We start from the raw sequence: 13,646 nt of genomic DNA, 5'->3' as shown, positions 1-13,646 counted from the left end.
TCAGTAACGCAGCATCTTAACCATTGAGCCACCACTAAAATGTTGTTTTATGTTGGAAAAAGGAGGGGAAAATACACTCTTAGAAAAAAAACTACCCCTTTTCTAAAGTTTATTTAAGGGTTGCTTGAATAGTTAAGTTTACTAACTTCCTAAATAGGTTTCACTGGATTTATAGATAGATAGATGGATAGATATATAGAAACCTTTAATGTCATTGCATCGAAATACAACAAAATTTCAGAAACTGCTCAGTGGTGCCACAATACATGCACACATACAATACATCTGTATTTAGTGTAATGCAGTGGTCACCAACCCTGTTCCTGGAGACCTACCTTCCCTCAGGTTTCATCTTCAACCAAACACGGCTGTTTTAGTGGATCAAGAACTTCTTACGGCAATGATTAGATGGTCATGTGGACACAATTACGGTTGGTGCTGAAATCTTCAGGAAGGGAGATCTCCAGGAACCACTCCAGGTTGGTGACCACTGACCTAATGCAACATGAAATGTATGGAGGTCAGAGGGAGCGCCCTGTCAGACACTCCCTCCACGCGCGTTTGGAGAAATCCTGGCCCCTTTGGTTGCGCTCGGGAGATAACAGCGGGGAAACTCCATCTCCCATGAAGCTTTGCGGTTCATCGCTTCATTACTTTCGTACTCGAGTTGACTCTTCTTTAAAAGCCCGTCTCCGGAGCCTTGCTGTTACTTACCGCTTGCTCTCGGCTGCAGGAATGACCGAGGCTGCAGTTTATCCCGCGTTTCAGCTCGGACAGCCGCGGTATGATCAGGTAGGACTACAGCGTCTGGGAAGTGTTTTCCGTTATCTTAATAGCAAACTGCGGTGGGCGGTGATGAACAACAACAACAACATCTTTGTCCGGATCTATCCATCATCATCATCATCATGGCAGCACCATCTTTTTAAAAGTTGACGCTTTCCTCTCCTAATTTTCCTCACAGTTTGGCAGGGAGTATTGCTATAAAAATATATCAGATCAGCCGTATTTGGCTTGCAGTTGCAGATGAAACATACTTTGTGCTAGTTATCCGACTAGTTGTGCAGTCACCGTTGTTTGTTTGTTTGTTTGTTTGTTTGTTTGTTTGTTGAGCTCTCACCAGTTGCCAGTGCGGTCTGTGATTACTTCCCACAACTTCACTTTAATGTTCACTCTGCTTCAGTTTTTCCCCGCATGCATGATCTGCGTACAGAAAGGAAATGTATGGCTCGTCCTTTTCCTGAGCCTGTTTTATGAAATCTGGGTCACATCAGTGAGAAGAATGCAAAGTAACGGCATTTTCCCAAGCGCCCTTCATCGTTAGAGTTTCGCCACGGTCAAATGAATGAGTGTCTATTTAAAACCCGGGGATTCTCCATGGCAACGCCACGGTCATCTCTCATTCAACACGGACACTCCGATAGCTCCTGACCATCTGACATGTGCGTCCACATCTTCATCACCAATCTCACAATTATCCATTCATATATATATATATATATATATATATATATATATATATATATATATATATATATATATATATATATATATATATATATATATATATATATATATATATAATCAACCGGTGTGTTGTAGATTAGCTGATGTTTGCCAAAGGCTTCTTTCTGAGCTGCACTGGGAGTAGTGCAGACTATCTAATGCAGACTTTGGAGTCTTTGAAAACAGGGCAAAGGGTGAAAATGTGCAATAAACCTGTGTCCCGATTGCCGTCGTTTTCTGTTTGTGCTCCTTTGTTCTTGGATTGCTTTGGGAGTAAGGTGCAATGTTGCTCTTGATTGTGATGGTGTTATACTGTAACTTTCACCTCAAAGTCAAAATCCTTGTCAGCTGCAGCCTGTAATTCAAATCATAGGTTTCTATTAATGTGCTTATTTTAATATATTATTTCTATATTAACTGCTAATTCACACTTATACGGCAGACACCTACATAATCTAATAATAAAAGTATTAAAAGAAGTATTGTTATTTTACCAAGAAAAATATATAATTTTTTTATATGGTGTAGTTTTTGGTAAGAGGATGGTTAATATTTATGGAGCAAACAAACAGTTAATAATTCTATTCCCGTCTTCAGACCTCTTCAGATGCTCCTCCAAAACATATGGATGTGTGATATGTGATGTGGTGTTTTATTTATATATATATATATATATATATATATATATATATATATATATATATATATATATATATATATATATATATATATATATAAGGGGTTATTTCAATTATGGATTCCAAACAATAATCAAACAAATCCTTCTTTAAATAAACGGGCATAATGGAGTAGCCAATCTGTAAGGTTATTAATGAAATCAGGGTAATAAAATAATAATATTCTAAGAATTTGTAATGTTTTGCAGTTGAGTGAATTGTATTTCAAGATGGACGCATTTTATTCCTTACCAGTAAATCCAGGACACACATTATGCAATGAGGGAACTGGGTAATAAAGGTTTTGCTTTCTGTTAGCAGCACTATGTATTTATTGCATTTTATATTCTTCTTTAAAAGTGATTGATTTTAAATATGGCACAGATTCCTGCCCATACAGGCTCCTGATTTCCTTGCTTCTGTTTATAGATGGATTGAGGGCAGCTGAAGGATACAGTAGGGTTTTTTTTCTGTTTATGCAGGGCTCCAGCTAGCTCCATCTCTGTGATCTGTGAGGAGTATTCTCCAGAGAGCAAAAGCACATGCATTATTAACAAGTGTGCTCTCCCACAGACTTCCGCACACATACCAAAGGAAAAAACAGTGCCTACAAACAGCATTACTGGAGAAAGCAGTGGGATTGGCATATTTTTGGACTTTTCTATTGCTAAAAGAAAAACTCACAGCTAACATAAAAACTCACAGCCACAATATGCTGAGTTGTATTTTCTTAATTTTTTTTGTGCCATGAGAGGTAAATAGCTTAGATGCAGATAATTGAAACTGGTGGTGTCTCACTGTGGGCTGTTTGCCAAATAAACCCTTGGCATATACTGCTACTTGGCCTCTAAAACAGTAGGCATGAAACAAGGAAAAGGGAAAGTCAATAGCAGCAGTCACCAAGCTAGACTCAAGACTCAAACACTGTCACAGAGCTAACTATCTGCTTTCTACATGTTTATAGCTAATGAAGAATGAAAACCATGCACATTTACTCATTCCAGTGATTTAAACTTCACAAACATTTCGCCTTTGGGTCTTCATCAGTATTCCATATATATATATATATATATATATATATATATATATATATATATATATATATATATATATATATATTCCCCAGAAGAGAGCACTGCTGACTGCTGTTTACTGCTTTGTTGAGTATGTCACTTGTGCTTTGCAGCCTTTAAAAGGGAAGCATGATTTGAAATGACTACACACTGATAAAGCTGTACTTATTCTGATTCTGCCTTCAATATAATAAGGAATAAATACTGCTATGCATAGAATATACACATTTGGTAGAAAGGTACTGTACTCTTTTCACTTACTCAGGAAGATCAGCTTGATGTTGGAATTATGTTTTGTCTCTTGAACCAAGAGTCAAAAATTATTTTTTACCTCTTTGACTAATTCCAGCATTACAGTTTGGACCATTTGGGTTCTAACCACTTAGATTTTGAGCTAATTAGTGTAATATTTTTGTTGATCATCAGAAAATGGACATAAAATTACTCCTGATTTGGAACCTCAATAATGAGCAAAAAATAATAATATGGCTACCATATGCCAGTCAGTCCCTCTTGGACAAGAGTTTGACTTAAACAGACTAATCAGAAGCATAGGTCAGCATTTGTCCAATCAAACATTTGTATGTGTATCTTTGCATTAGTCACATCTAAAAATTACTTTATTTAATTGTGATAGATGACAAATTCCCTCCTGGTGAAGAAAAACCCATTCAATGCATTTGGCTAGATCAAGAACACCCTCCAGGTGTATCTAAGTCAACAATCAAGAAAAGTCCTCACCAGATACAGAGGGACAGATAACACAAGTAGGATGAGAAGAGTATGGAGAAAGGAAGGAACTGCTCATGATCTGAAACTTACCACCTCATCTTATGACATGGGCATGTATGGCTGCCAGTGGAACTGGTTCCCTTGTATGTAGTGATGATGTGACTGTTGACAAAAGCAGCAGGATCAACATCAAGCTATATTATCTGTTCAGATTTAGCCAAATGCGCCAAAACCCATTGGACTCAATCACAGTGCATATGGACAGTGACCTGAAGCATACCTCAAAAGCAACCTAAGACTTTTTTAATGCAAAGAAGTGGACTGTTCTGCAGTGACCAAGTCAATCACCTGACCTGAATCAAATGGAGCAGCATTTCACTTATTGAAGTCAAAATGCCCCATGAACATGCAGAACTGATGACAGCTGCAGTAAAGTCCTGACCAAAACAGTGTCAGAGTGTTTGCATGGCTCATGTTCATTATTTTAAAACCCTGTTCCATTTGGAAACATTATTAATAAGCATGGTTTCAAAGAGGATCAAATGGTTGCTTGTCCAAATATGTCAAAAAAAGCCAACAATTTCCATGGGGTGCATTTGTTTTTTCACATGACTATATATAGGCTTTATCTGCAATATGTTTTGTATATGCAGAGATTGTTAGTGGTACTTAGGAAACTAAAGTACATACAACATCTATAACTATATTACAGGTTTACTACAGTGAAGCGTTAAATGCATCCTACATGCTCTTAGTCCTTGGGCAAGGTTGGCATCAAATCACCAGCTCGATTTGGTCTTTTGTTTTCCCACAGAGCTCCTTCCTCGGCAGGTTCAGACACTTTGTAGACATCATTGACCCCAGAACTCTGTTTGTATCAGAGGTAAAAAGCACCTTCTATACATATTGAAAAATACATTTGAAATGGTAAAGCAGTAGTCTGTTTGTATTTAAGGTTATTAAAGTTTCCTTATTACAACATTTTATGATTTCTTTTATTGTCAATTTTTACAGTCTAACTTTTGTGCTATTTTGATTGATGATTCAGGTTGTTTATTGATTTAACTTTTTTTAAAAATACTTTTACCTCTTCATTTCAATTTATTGTAATTTAGAATGTAACCTGAATTATTTCTGAATTCATCCTTCCAGGCTCGCTTAAAGCAATGTGTTGCTCTACTGGATGATTTTAAACATGGGACTCTTCCTCCTGGAACAACAGATCAACAGGTGAAGCAGCCAAAACACACAATTAATCTCTTTCAACTTTCAGGACCTGTCATTACTGTTAACTCATTACATAACTCATAATAAAACATTAAGTAATTGGCTAGATTAAGTTGTTTGGGATTTTCCTGCAAAGACAGAAAACCTGTTATTATTGATACTTAAATCATTTCATTTTTAAGTCATATTTGCTTTACAGGATTGCAGAATTCTTGATGATATGGTTGACTTTTACACACTATATTAAAAAATTGTATATAAAACTTATATATACAAACTTCAGCTTTCCTCTTTACATCACCTTTGCCCAGTGTTTTTGTCAACTCTTTTTGATATGTGTTTTGTTGTTCAGCTCTGGGAGGCTCAGAAGGTGAGACAGGTAAGACAAAACCTTTATGTTCACACTGTTCATATTAATTCGGTCAGTGAGTGTGATTTCCTGTGATTTTCCTGGATCAACGTCTCTTTGTTCCTGGAACAATGTTCCTTTTAGCCAATTACTGTTATCTGATTTAGTAACAGTGCGTACATTATTATGGACCCCCCCCCCCCCCCCCCCCCTAGTCCATTTGAAAAGGAACAATTAAAAAACTGTTTTGATTAATGTTATGTAGATCAGTATCCATACACAGAAATTATTTTATAGCTCGGCATTTTACAAGTTGAGCAAATTTGTTTTGAAAATGTGTTGAATATATTGAAACATGGATCATTTAGCTGCTGTTGACCATTTAACCCTTTAACCATTTAACAAGCAGTATTTGTACTTTGCAGGGATGGCTAGCTAACTGGGTCATTTTTAAAACAACATATAACAGCACAACGTCCCTGATTTATAAAATAATAAAGAAATAATAATAAAAATAATAATAATAATAATAATAATTCAAGCTGCAATCTTTAATTACTCACTTTGTGTTTTTAGATGTCTAGTCTGCTGAGCTATAATGCACTGGCTAGCTGAACTGCATAACATTAATAAAAGTGCTCTTTTGGGCTTAGATACAGCTCGTCAACATTTTAATGCTACACAAAATCTACACAATAGCTTTCCAGTTGGGAAATAGATCGGGAAGAGTGACATTGATTGATTAAATTGATTAAAAGTGACATTGATCCAGGAGTATGTTCAACTTCACCTGATCACATTCACCTAATCTGCTCTACATGTATATCAGTATAGCAACTGAGTGAGATTTATTTATTCCACTGCAGGCTGTTATCCACCCTGACACTGGACAGAAGATCTTTATGCCTTTTCGCATGTCAGGTATGGCTACATTATTATTATTATTATTATTATTATTATTATTATTATTATTATTATTATTATTATTACTGTTATTATTATTATTATTATTATTATTATTATTATTATTACTTTTATTATTATAACCCGGATTAAGGCACATCAGAATCGGGAGTAATGCTTACAAAATTTACAAACTCTGTAGTGTTATTTGGATAATTTTTAAAAAAATATTCTTCTTAAGATTTTTAATCAGGTTTAGAAATTTAATCAAAGTAAAAACATAACATCATAATCAACGCTGCATAAATCATCAGCATTTTTCTTTGTCATTTAAATGTTTCATCTGCCTAAAACCTTAATTTCCGTTCCCCTAAACAAACAGAAATAAGGTTACATTGAGGCCAGTTATGATTTGTTCCAGCATGACTAGATGTTATAGCATAATTGATAGCAAGTTATAAGAACACAGTTGCTAGGCAACTGGGAAATATGGGCCCTCAACATAATATAACTAACGACTAAGGCAAAGGTATAAAATATACTATTGATTGAATGTCAGCATTTTCCACAGATGTGTTTTCATACACTTTGTATGACTAAAGTCACAATCAAATTAGACTTAGCAACATTAACTGCTGTCATAAATTATGTGGCATTTGTTCAGGAAATAAAAACAGCTCTATAGACTAAATTAGGAATAACAACAATGTATTTTGTTGCGCTTTTTTCCACGTTTTGTAATGCTAAAAAGACATCAATTACTGGCTGCTTTCTGAAAATGAACAATTGTTATTAGCCCGTGTTATAAAAGAATATTATAAAATGTCAAGTTTCACATCATTTGTGTGAGTTGAATTGAGCTTTGAATCTTTTTCATGGTGTAAATCATGGAAAGGATTATCCTGTAAAAGGTTAAAAGTTATTTAGATTTCAGATTTCACGTCATGTGAAAATAAATTCACATAAATATCACACACATATTAACAAATTTACATATATTCACAAATTTCAGGTAAATATACATAAAAATAAAACACAGCACCACTTGAATGGAGCTTAATGACCACTAGACATTCATGGTAAGCTGAAAGCATCTAGTTTGAATTTCGAGTAGGCTGCTGATAGGATACTGCTTAAATAAGGCTGTTGGCATAAATATCCATGTTTTTCCTATTAGATATTGTACCCTAAAGCAAAGGAGCTAATGTAGCTCTTAAAGTCCCTTTAAATCTTCATCAGAATGTTTGCAGCTTTTACGGTCCTGACAAGAGGTCTATATAATTCTAGCTGTATAAATGTACTCATCACAGCTTTAATCTAAAGTAGCTCTAGGGATATGGTTCATGTGTAAGCGGGTTCTGAAGGTAGATGCTTTAAGAAAGGCAGTGAGTATAAATTACTTTAATGAGTTTGTGTGCAGAGGCGGTTGGTTTTTATTGCACTGGTTCAGATAAATGTAGCCAACAATCCGGTGGTCTAAAAGTGTTATAAATATTTTTTTTTTATTTGTGCCTCTGTTAGTTTTGTTACTTTTCTACCAAATGCTCTTTTCTTTCTTAGGTTATGTTCCATTTGGAACACCCATAGTAAGTGTTTGTATAATTTTGCTAAAAAATTAATTTGATTAAAATGTAATTTTATTGTTCTTGTGTGTACAAATTTATTTTGAAGGTTTAGGTATTTTATTTAGCACCAAAATATGAATGAATTAGTAAGATCATTAATGTCCACATGTATCTTGCAGGTGGTTGGTCTTCTCCTTCCAAACCAGACTCTAGCATCCACTGTGTTCTGGCAGGTAAATACTACTACTACTACTACTATTACTGCTACTACTAGTACTACTACTACTTCTACTACTATTATTACTACTGCTACTACTACTCTTACTGCTACTACTACTACTACTACTACTGCTGCTACTACTACTACTACTACTACTACTACTGCTACTACTGCTGCTACTACTACTACTACTACTACTACTACTACTACTATTACTACTACTACTACTACTACTATTACTACTACTGCTACTACTACTACTACTACTACTACTACTACTGCTACTATTACTAGTACTACTACTACTACTACTACTACTACTACTACTACTGCTACTACTACTACTACTACTACTGCTACTACTGCTACTACTACTACTACTACTACTACTACTACTGCTACTGCTACTACTACTACTACTACTACTACTATTACTACTACTGCTACTACTACTACTACTACTACTACTGCTACTATTACTAGTACTGCTACTACTACTACTACTACTACTACTACTACTATTAAGCTTGCTTTACAAAGGAGAAACATTGCACAAAGACAATACATGGACAACTTATGAAAGCATATGCACAAAATATGCAGACAAGAATATATATTAAGTATGAAATAAAACATAACATAGTGTGCTGTTATAGCAGCTATAAATAGTCATTCCCTCACCAGCCTATTTTTTTCTCTCTCTCCTGGAATTTATAGCACAAACAAATGCAGCTTGTCATGATATTGGGAGACCGGAAAGCACAGAGTCCTCCAATGATTCTCAATGGCAGAAAACAGCGTAGTGGAGTGTTACAAAGTGCTGACACATGAGACTCATATAAATAATAATTTTTTAAATAAAAATGTCTCATTACAGAAAACTTCACCCTATTAATGATTATATAGGTTTCTTTGTTAAATAGCAACATCCTTTACACTTAGATTGTGTGGAGCATCCACCATAGAAGTCCCTGTGAATGAATAGAAACTATGGTGTATTCAAACATTAAACATTAAAATATTCAAATAAACCTGTGATTTGAATTACAGCTGAAAAATTTATTAACCTCCTGAGAGGTTAATAAGTTTGAGAGTTCAACAGCACTATGGTATAATCATTGATGAAATGCATGATTAAAGAACATTTAGATGAATGACTGTGCTGTGTGATTGTGGAAAAAATGTAAACTCTGAACAACATGAGACTGACAAATTATGTGTTGGTATAGCAAAGATCTGCTTCTATTTTGAAAATAACTCCTTACTTTCTTCTACACAGGCTGTCTGTGCTTGAAAAGTGTTAATTAAGCAACGTGAACCTATATGCAATGTGTACCAATATGCAAATGCTTATATCCAGCTTTCTAATTATTGTCCTGTCTACCCCACAGTGGTTAAACCAGAGCCATAACGCTTGTGTAAACTACGCCAACCGCAATGCCACAAAGGTACGGTGGCTTTACTCACTTTATTAAGGTCAGTTTTTTTTTTTTTAAATAATAATTAATGTTAGTGCAGATGGACTTGCAGTGAAGCGATGCTTTATGTTACTTCCATATGAATGGGCTTTAGTTGCTGCTTTTGGCAAGACATCTGTTCTGCATCTGCTCAGAGCACAGACAGTCAGCACACCAGGCTGTGTATATTTGTGTGTGTGTGTGTGTGTGTGTGTGTGTGTGTGTGTGTGTGTGTGTGTGTGTGTGTGTGTGTGTGTGTGTGTGTGTGTGTGTTTGAGTGCGTTTAGAAGTGTGCAGGATAGTCTCCAGATACTTGGGAATGTTAGCTTGATGCAGATACTTTTCTCTTCCCAGCCCACGCCAACATCGAGATTTATTCAGGGCTATCTGGGAGCTGTGACGAGTGCTGTCTCAATTGCGGTTTGTTCCTTTAGTGTTACTTCTGTGATTCTTAATAGCTATTAAGGGCATTTTGGTTGATCCATATCTCATGTTTGTTTGACTTTCTCATATTCAAAACTAATTTACTGCATATACCACTACTAAACTTACTTAATGGTTATTCACCGTTATTCAGTGAAGAATGTTATTCAGTTGTTATTCAGTAGTTTTGACTCCTCTTGGTTTTGTTTTAGGTCGGTTTGAATGTGCTGATCGAGAAATCCAGGAAATTTAACCCAGCCACCAGACTCATCATACAGAGATTCATTCCTTTCCCTGCTGTAGGTACTGTACTGTACTATACTATCCCTGATAGCAAATAAATAATGGCCCAATGTTGGCACACACTTACCACTTCATCTGGTCCATGTACTGCTGTGGAATGACAACGATGAACTCAACCAAATCTGGCTGCCATAACTCAATGTCATATTTATAAAAATATAGAAGCAGAGTTGAGCTACTTTCAACCCAAAATGTAAACACTGCACCACAAATTGTTTCATTTGTGTTCTTTATCAGAGAACAGTTTGCAAATACAGTGGCCTTATTACATGGCCTAATAAACATCCATCCATCCATTTTCCATACCGCTTATCATACACATGGTCACGGGGGAGCCTGAAGCCTATCCCAGGGAACTTGGGGCATGAGGCGAGGGACACCCTGGACTGTGGGCTAGCCCATTGTAGAGCACAATTGCACACACATTCAAACAGCCATTAAAACACTTCGGACAATTTGGAAACGACAATCAGCCTACAGCGCATGTCTTTGGACTGGGGGAGGAAACCGAAGTACCCAGAGGAAACCCCCGAAGCACGGGGAGAACAATGCAAGCTCTGCACAAGAGGGTGGAGGTGGAATTTGAATCCCCAACCACTAAGCCACCACTAAGGCTTAATAAACATCTATATTAATCATTTTGTCAGTGCTTGCATGTGTCTAAATACCTCCTACATGTTACAGTATGACACTGACAAACATTAGTTCTTCTTGTGTGCTGAGGAGAACTGATGCTTCCATAACCTCTTTTTTCTTTTTTTTCTTTTTTTCTTTTAGCTAGTGCAAATGTGTGCAACGTGGCTCTGATGAGACACAACGAACTCTCAGAGGGAATTGATGTGCTAGACTCCAATGGGAATGTGGTGGGCTCTTCGCGGATAGCAGCCAAACATGTGAGTGATTCAGTGACAAACTCCTGTGTACTGTTGTAAATGTGATGTAATCTGAAGCCTTATCATGGACAACTGTATAGAGAATGCATACGATTTTGAAAAAGAACTTTTTGTAAAGTATATATCTAATTTCCATAGATACATGCTTTCCTTTGTTGTTTTCTATCTAGACTTAAATTTTCACTGTTTTAAAAAAGAAAGTAAGAATTAAGAAGTAATTGGTGATTTTCTTTTCCACAGGCACTGATGGAGACAGCGTTTACACGAGTGGTCCTTCCACTGCCTATATTTGTTCTCCCACCTATCATCATGGCTTTTCTGGAGAAGTATTGACTTTTTTTTGTATTTTTTTTCCCATACCACAGGTCTGTTGAATGCTCATTTGGTTAGAAAGTGTTGATTAATTTTGTATAACAGCAGCTTGTTGTAGTTGTTGTGACGAGACTTTTATGTAGCATTTTTGGAAGGAGTCTCCACTGTCACTGTAACTGGAAAGCTGTAACTTTACATTTTCAGACAAAGTCTTTGGAATGGGGGGCTTTGTGGGTTCCCTGGAAAATGATAAGCTGTATTTTTTGTATTATTCATTTCATGAGAGAAGAAAAGAGATGCTGATGAGGAAAGTGTTTATAGCTGCTATAAGCTAAGCGATAACAGGCACTAGCTTTTTTGTGAAACAACAGTAAGCATAACTATAAAGAGATCAAATACAACATTTTGTTCTTCAATTAAATGATCATTGTAATTCCTGGTGTATAAGAGAAATAAAATGTTTGGACACACTACTATAGGAAAATAATCATGGAAAATAAACTTTGTGGTTGTAATAGCGACATCACATCACCCTATTGTTAATTATTTTTTATAACAGCACACTCCATCGTGTTTTATTCATTACTTATTGCAGTTTTGCTGCTTCTGCCTATAACTGTTGGATTTTTTTTCACAAGGAACTTGAACACAAAAAAGCAGTATTAATAACACCATTAGTGATGCTTTTTAACATTAACTAAAAAGTATGTAGCGTTTGATAATATCATAGCAGGAAACATGAAACTTTGAGTAAGTTACTCCAGCATTTGCGTGTCCAGATGTTGTGATGTGGAAGAAACTTTTCCCATTAATACTTGCCTCCTGTTTCTTTTCCCCTCAGGCTGCCGCTGATGCAGGCCCATCGCCGGCTCATGCTGCCTGTCCACAGCTTAGTGTGCCTGGCCGTGTTTGGTCTCTCGCTGCCTCTCGCCATCAGCCTCTTCCCACAGATGTCTCAAGTAAAATCACACTCCTTCAGCTCTTTGCAACTTTGTGTGCATCTTGAGCGATAAAATATTATTTTGAACTCTCTTTAGTAAAGAATCATTTTTCACAGCTAATCTCTCATGACATTAAACTTGCTTGTGTTTATAAGCGTGTGTGTATAAGCGTGTGTGTATTTTTGGGCAAGTTTGCACAAAGAGCAATACATGTTTTGGCAGAGAGCTGCTTCCTGCTAATCATTTTTTCACACTTCACAGATCAAGGCTGCTCACCTTGAGCCGGAAATTGCCATGGCAACCGATTGTAAGGTGCTGACCTATAACAAGGGACTGTGAAGAAAGCAAACAGAGAGAGCACAAGAGAGAGATGCCAAAAGAGAGATAGCAGAGGAAAGAGAAGACATTATTCTGTTTAAGCAGCTGTCCATGGTCGTGTAACAAAGCGGGTGCAGTGGAGTTTGGAAAGGATTATATTGTAGCATAAGAGCAATAATTACATAATTTTAACTACATTACCTTAACCTTCAAGCCAATAACCTGTATTAATTAATCATGTATAACAGTATGTAGTTTGCAGTATGCAAGTTTTAGTGTGATAAAGTGTTGCACAGTCTGTAATGCATTTTTGCAGGGTCAATTCACATTCTACACAATATTCTGTTGTAATTTTTAGCTAGTAAGCATTTTTATTACTTTAAGATTAATGGAAGATTAATTATGCAAGATTAATGGAAGCAGTGGTGCACTGGTGTTTTCTGAAAGTATGGATACACCAAGAATAAATAAATAAATAAATATATATATATATATATATATATATATATATATATATATATATATATATATATATATATATATATATATATATATATATATAATCAGCAGTGCATTCTGGGAGAAAGACTATGGAAGATTAAGGAAGGAGTGGTGCACTAGTGTTTTCTGAAAGCATGAATACACCAAGAAACAGCTTTTAATTAATTGTTTTTTTAAATCAGCAGGGTGTTCTTTTAGCCTACTCTGGCATACTCAAACACCAGAGACTCTGAGTGATTTGAATTA

The 13,646-nt window shown here is 35.9% G+C and overlaps 1 protein-coding gene across 2 annotated transcripts; it reads left to right on the top strand.

Moving 5' to 3' along the window:
• The first annotated feature begins 330 nt into the window (after nucleotides 1-330).
• Nucleotides 331-13,373, top strand: sfxn5b (sideroflexin 5b). 2 transcript variants are annotated; one of them, XM_017475155.3, is made up of 14 exons: nucleotides 346-792; nucleotides 4,803-4,871; nucleotides 5,141-5,218; nucleotides 5,568-5,594; nucleotides 6,431-6,485; nucleotides 8,028-8,053; nucleotides 8,212-8,265; nucleotides 9,644-9,700; nucleotides 10,064-10,129; nucleotides 10,345-10,435; nucleotides 11,213-11,328; nucleotides 11,569-11,654; nucleotides 12,482-12,599; nucleotides 12,843-13,373. In XM_017475155.3, exons 1-14 carry the CDS (start codon nucleotides 409-411, stop codon nucleotides 12,918-12,920), a joined length of 1,305 nt encoding a protein of 434 aa, XP_017330644.1. In that variant the 5' UTR covers nucleotides 346-408; the 3' UTR covers nucleotides 12,921-13,373. The 2 variants fall into 2 exon arrangements, 1 of the variants encoding a protein (XP_017330644.1); XR_008396885.1 differs by lacking the exons at nucleotides 12,482-12,599; nucleotides 12,843-13,373 and having other exon boundaries at nucleotides 331-792; nucleotides 10,345-10,431.
• The last annotated feature ends 273 nt before the right edge of the window (nucleotides 13,374-13,646 follow it).

This window comes from Ictalurus punctatus, chromosome 8 (assembly GCF_001660625.3).
Source record: "Ictalurus punctatus breed USDA103 chromosome 8, Coco_2.0, whole genome shotgun sequence".
NCBI classification, from domain to species: domain Eukaryota; kingdom Metazoa; phylum Chordata; class Actinopteri; order Siluriformes; family Ictaluridae; genus Ictalurus; species Ictalurus punctatus.
The sequence above is the reverse complement of the archived record's forward strand: the minus strand, read 5'-3'. Positions and strand labels throughout refer to the sequence as shown.

Excerpts from the sequence above, each read along its gene's own strand:
- sfxn5b (XM_017475155.3), top strand. The coding sequence starts at position 409 with ATGGTCATGTGGACACAATTACGGTTGGTGCTGAAATCTTCAGGAAGG. Across the intron at positions 9,701-10,063 it reads CCAACCGCAATGCCACAAAG|CCCACGCCAACATCGAGATT; the intron begins GTACGGTGGCTT and ends TTCTCTTCCCAG. Across the intron at positions 11,329-11,568 it reads CGCGGATAGCAGCCAAACAT|GCACTGATGGAGACAGCGTT; the intron begins GTGAGTGATTCA and ends TCTTTTCCACAG.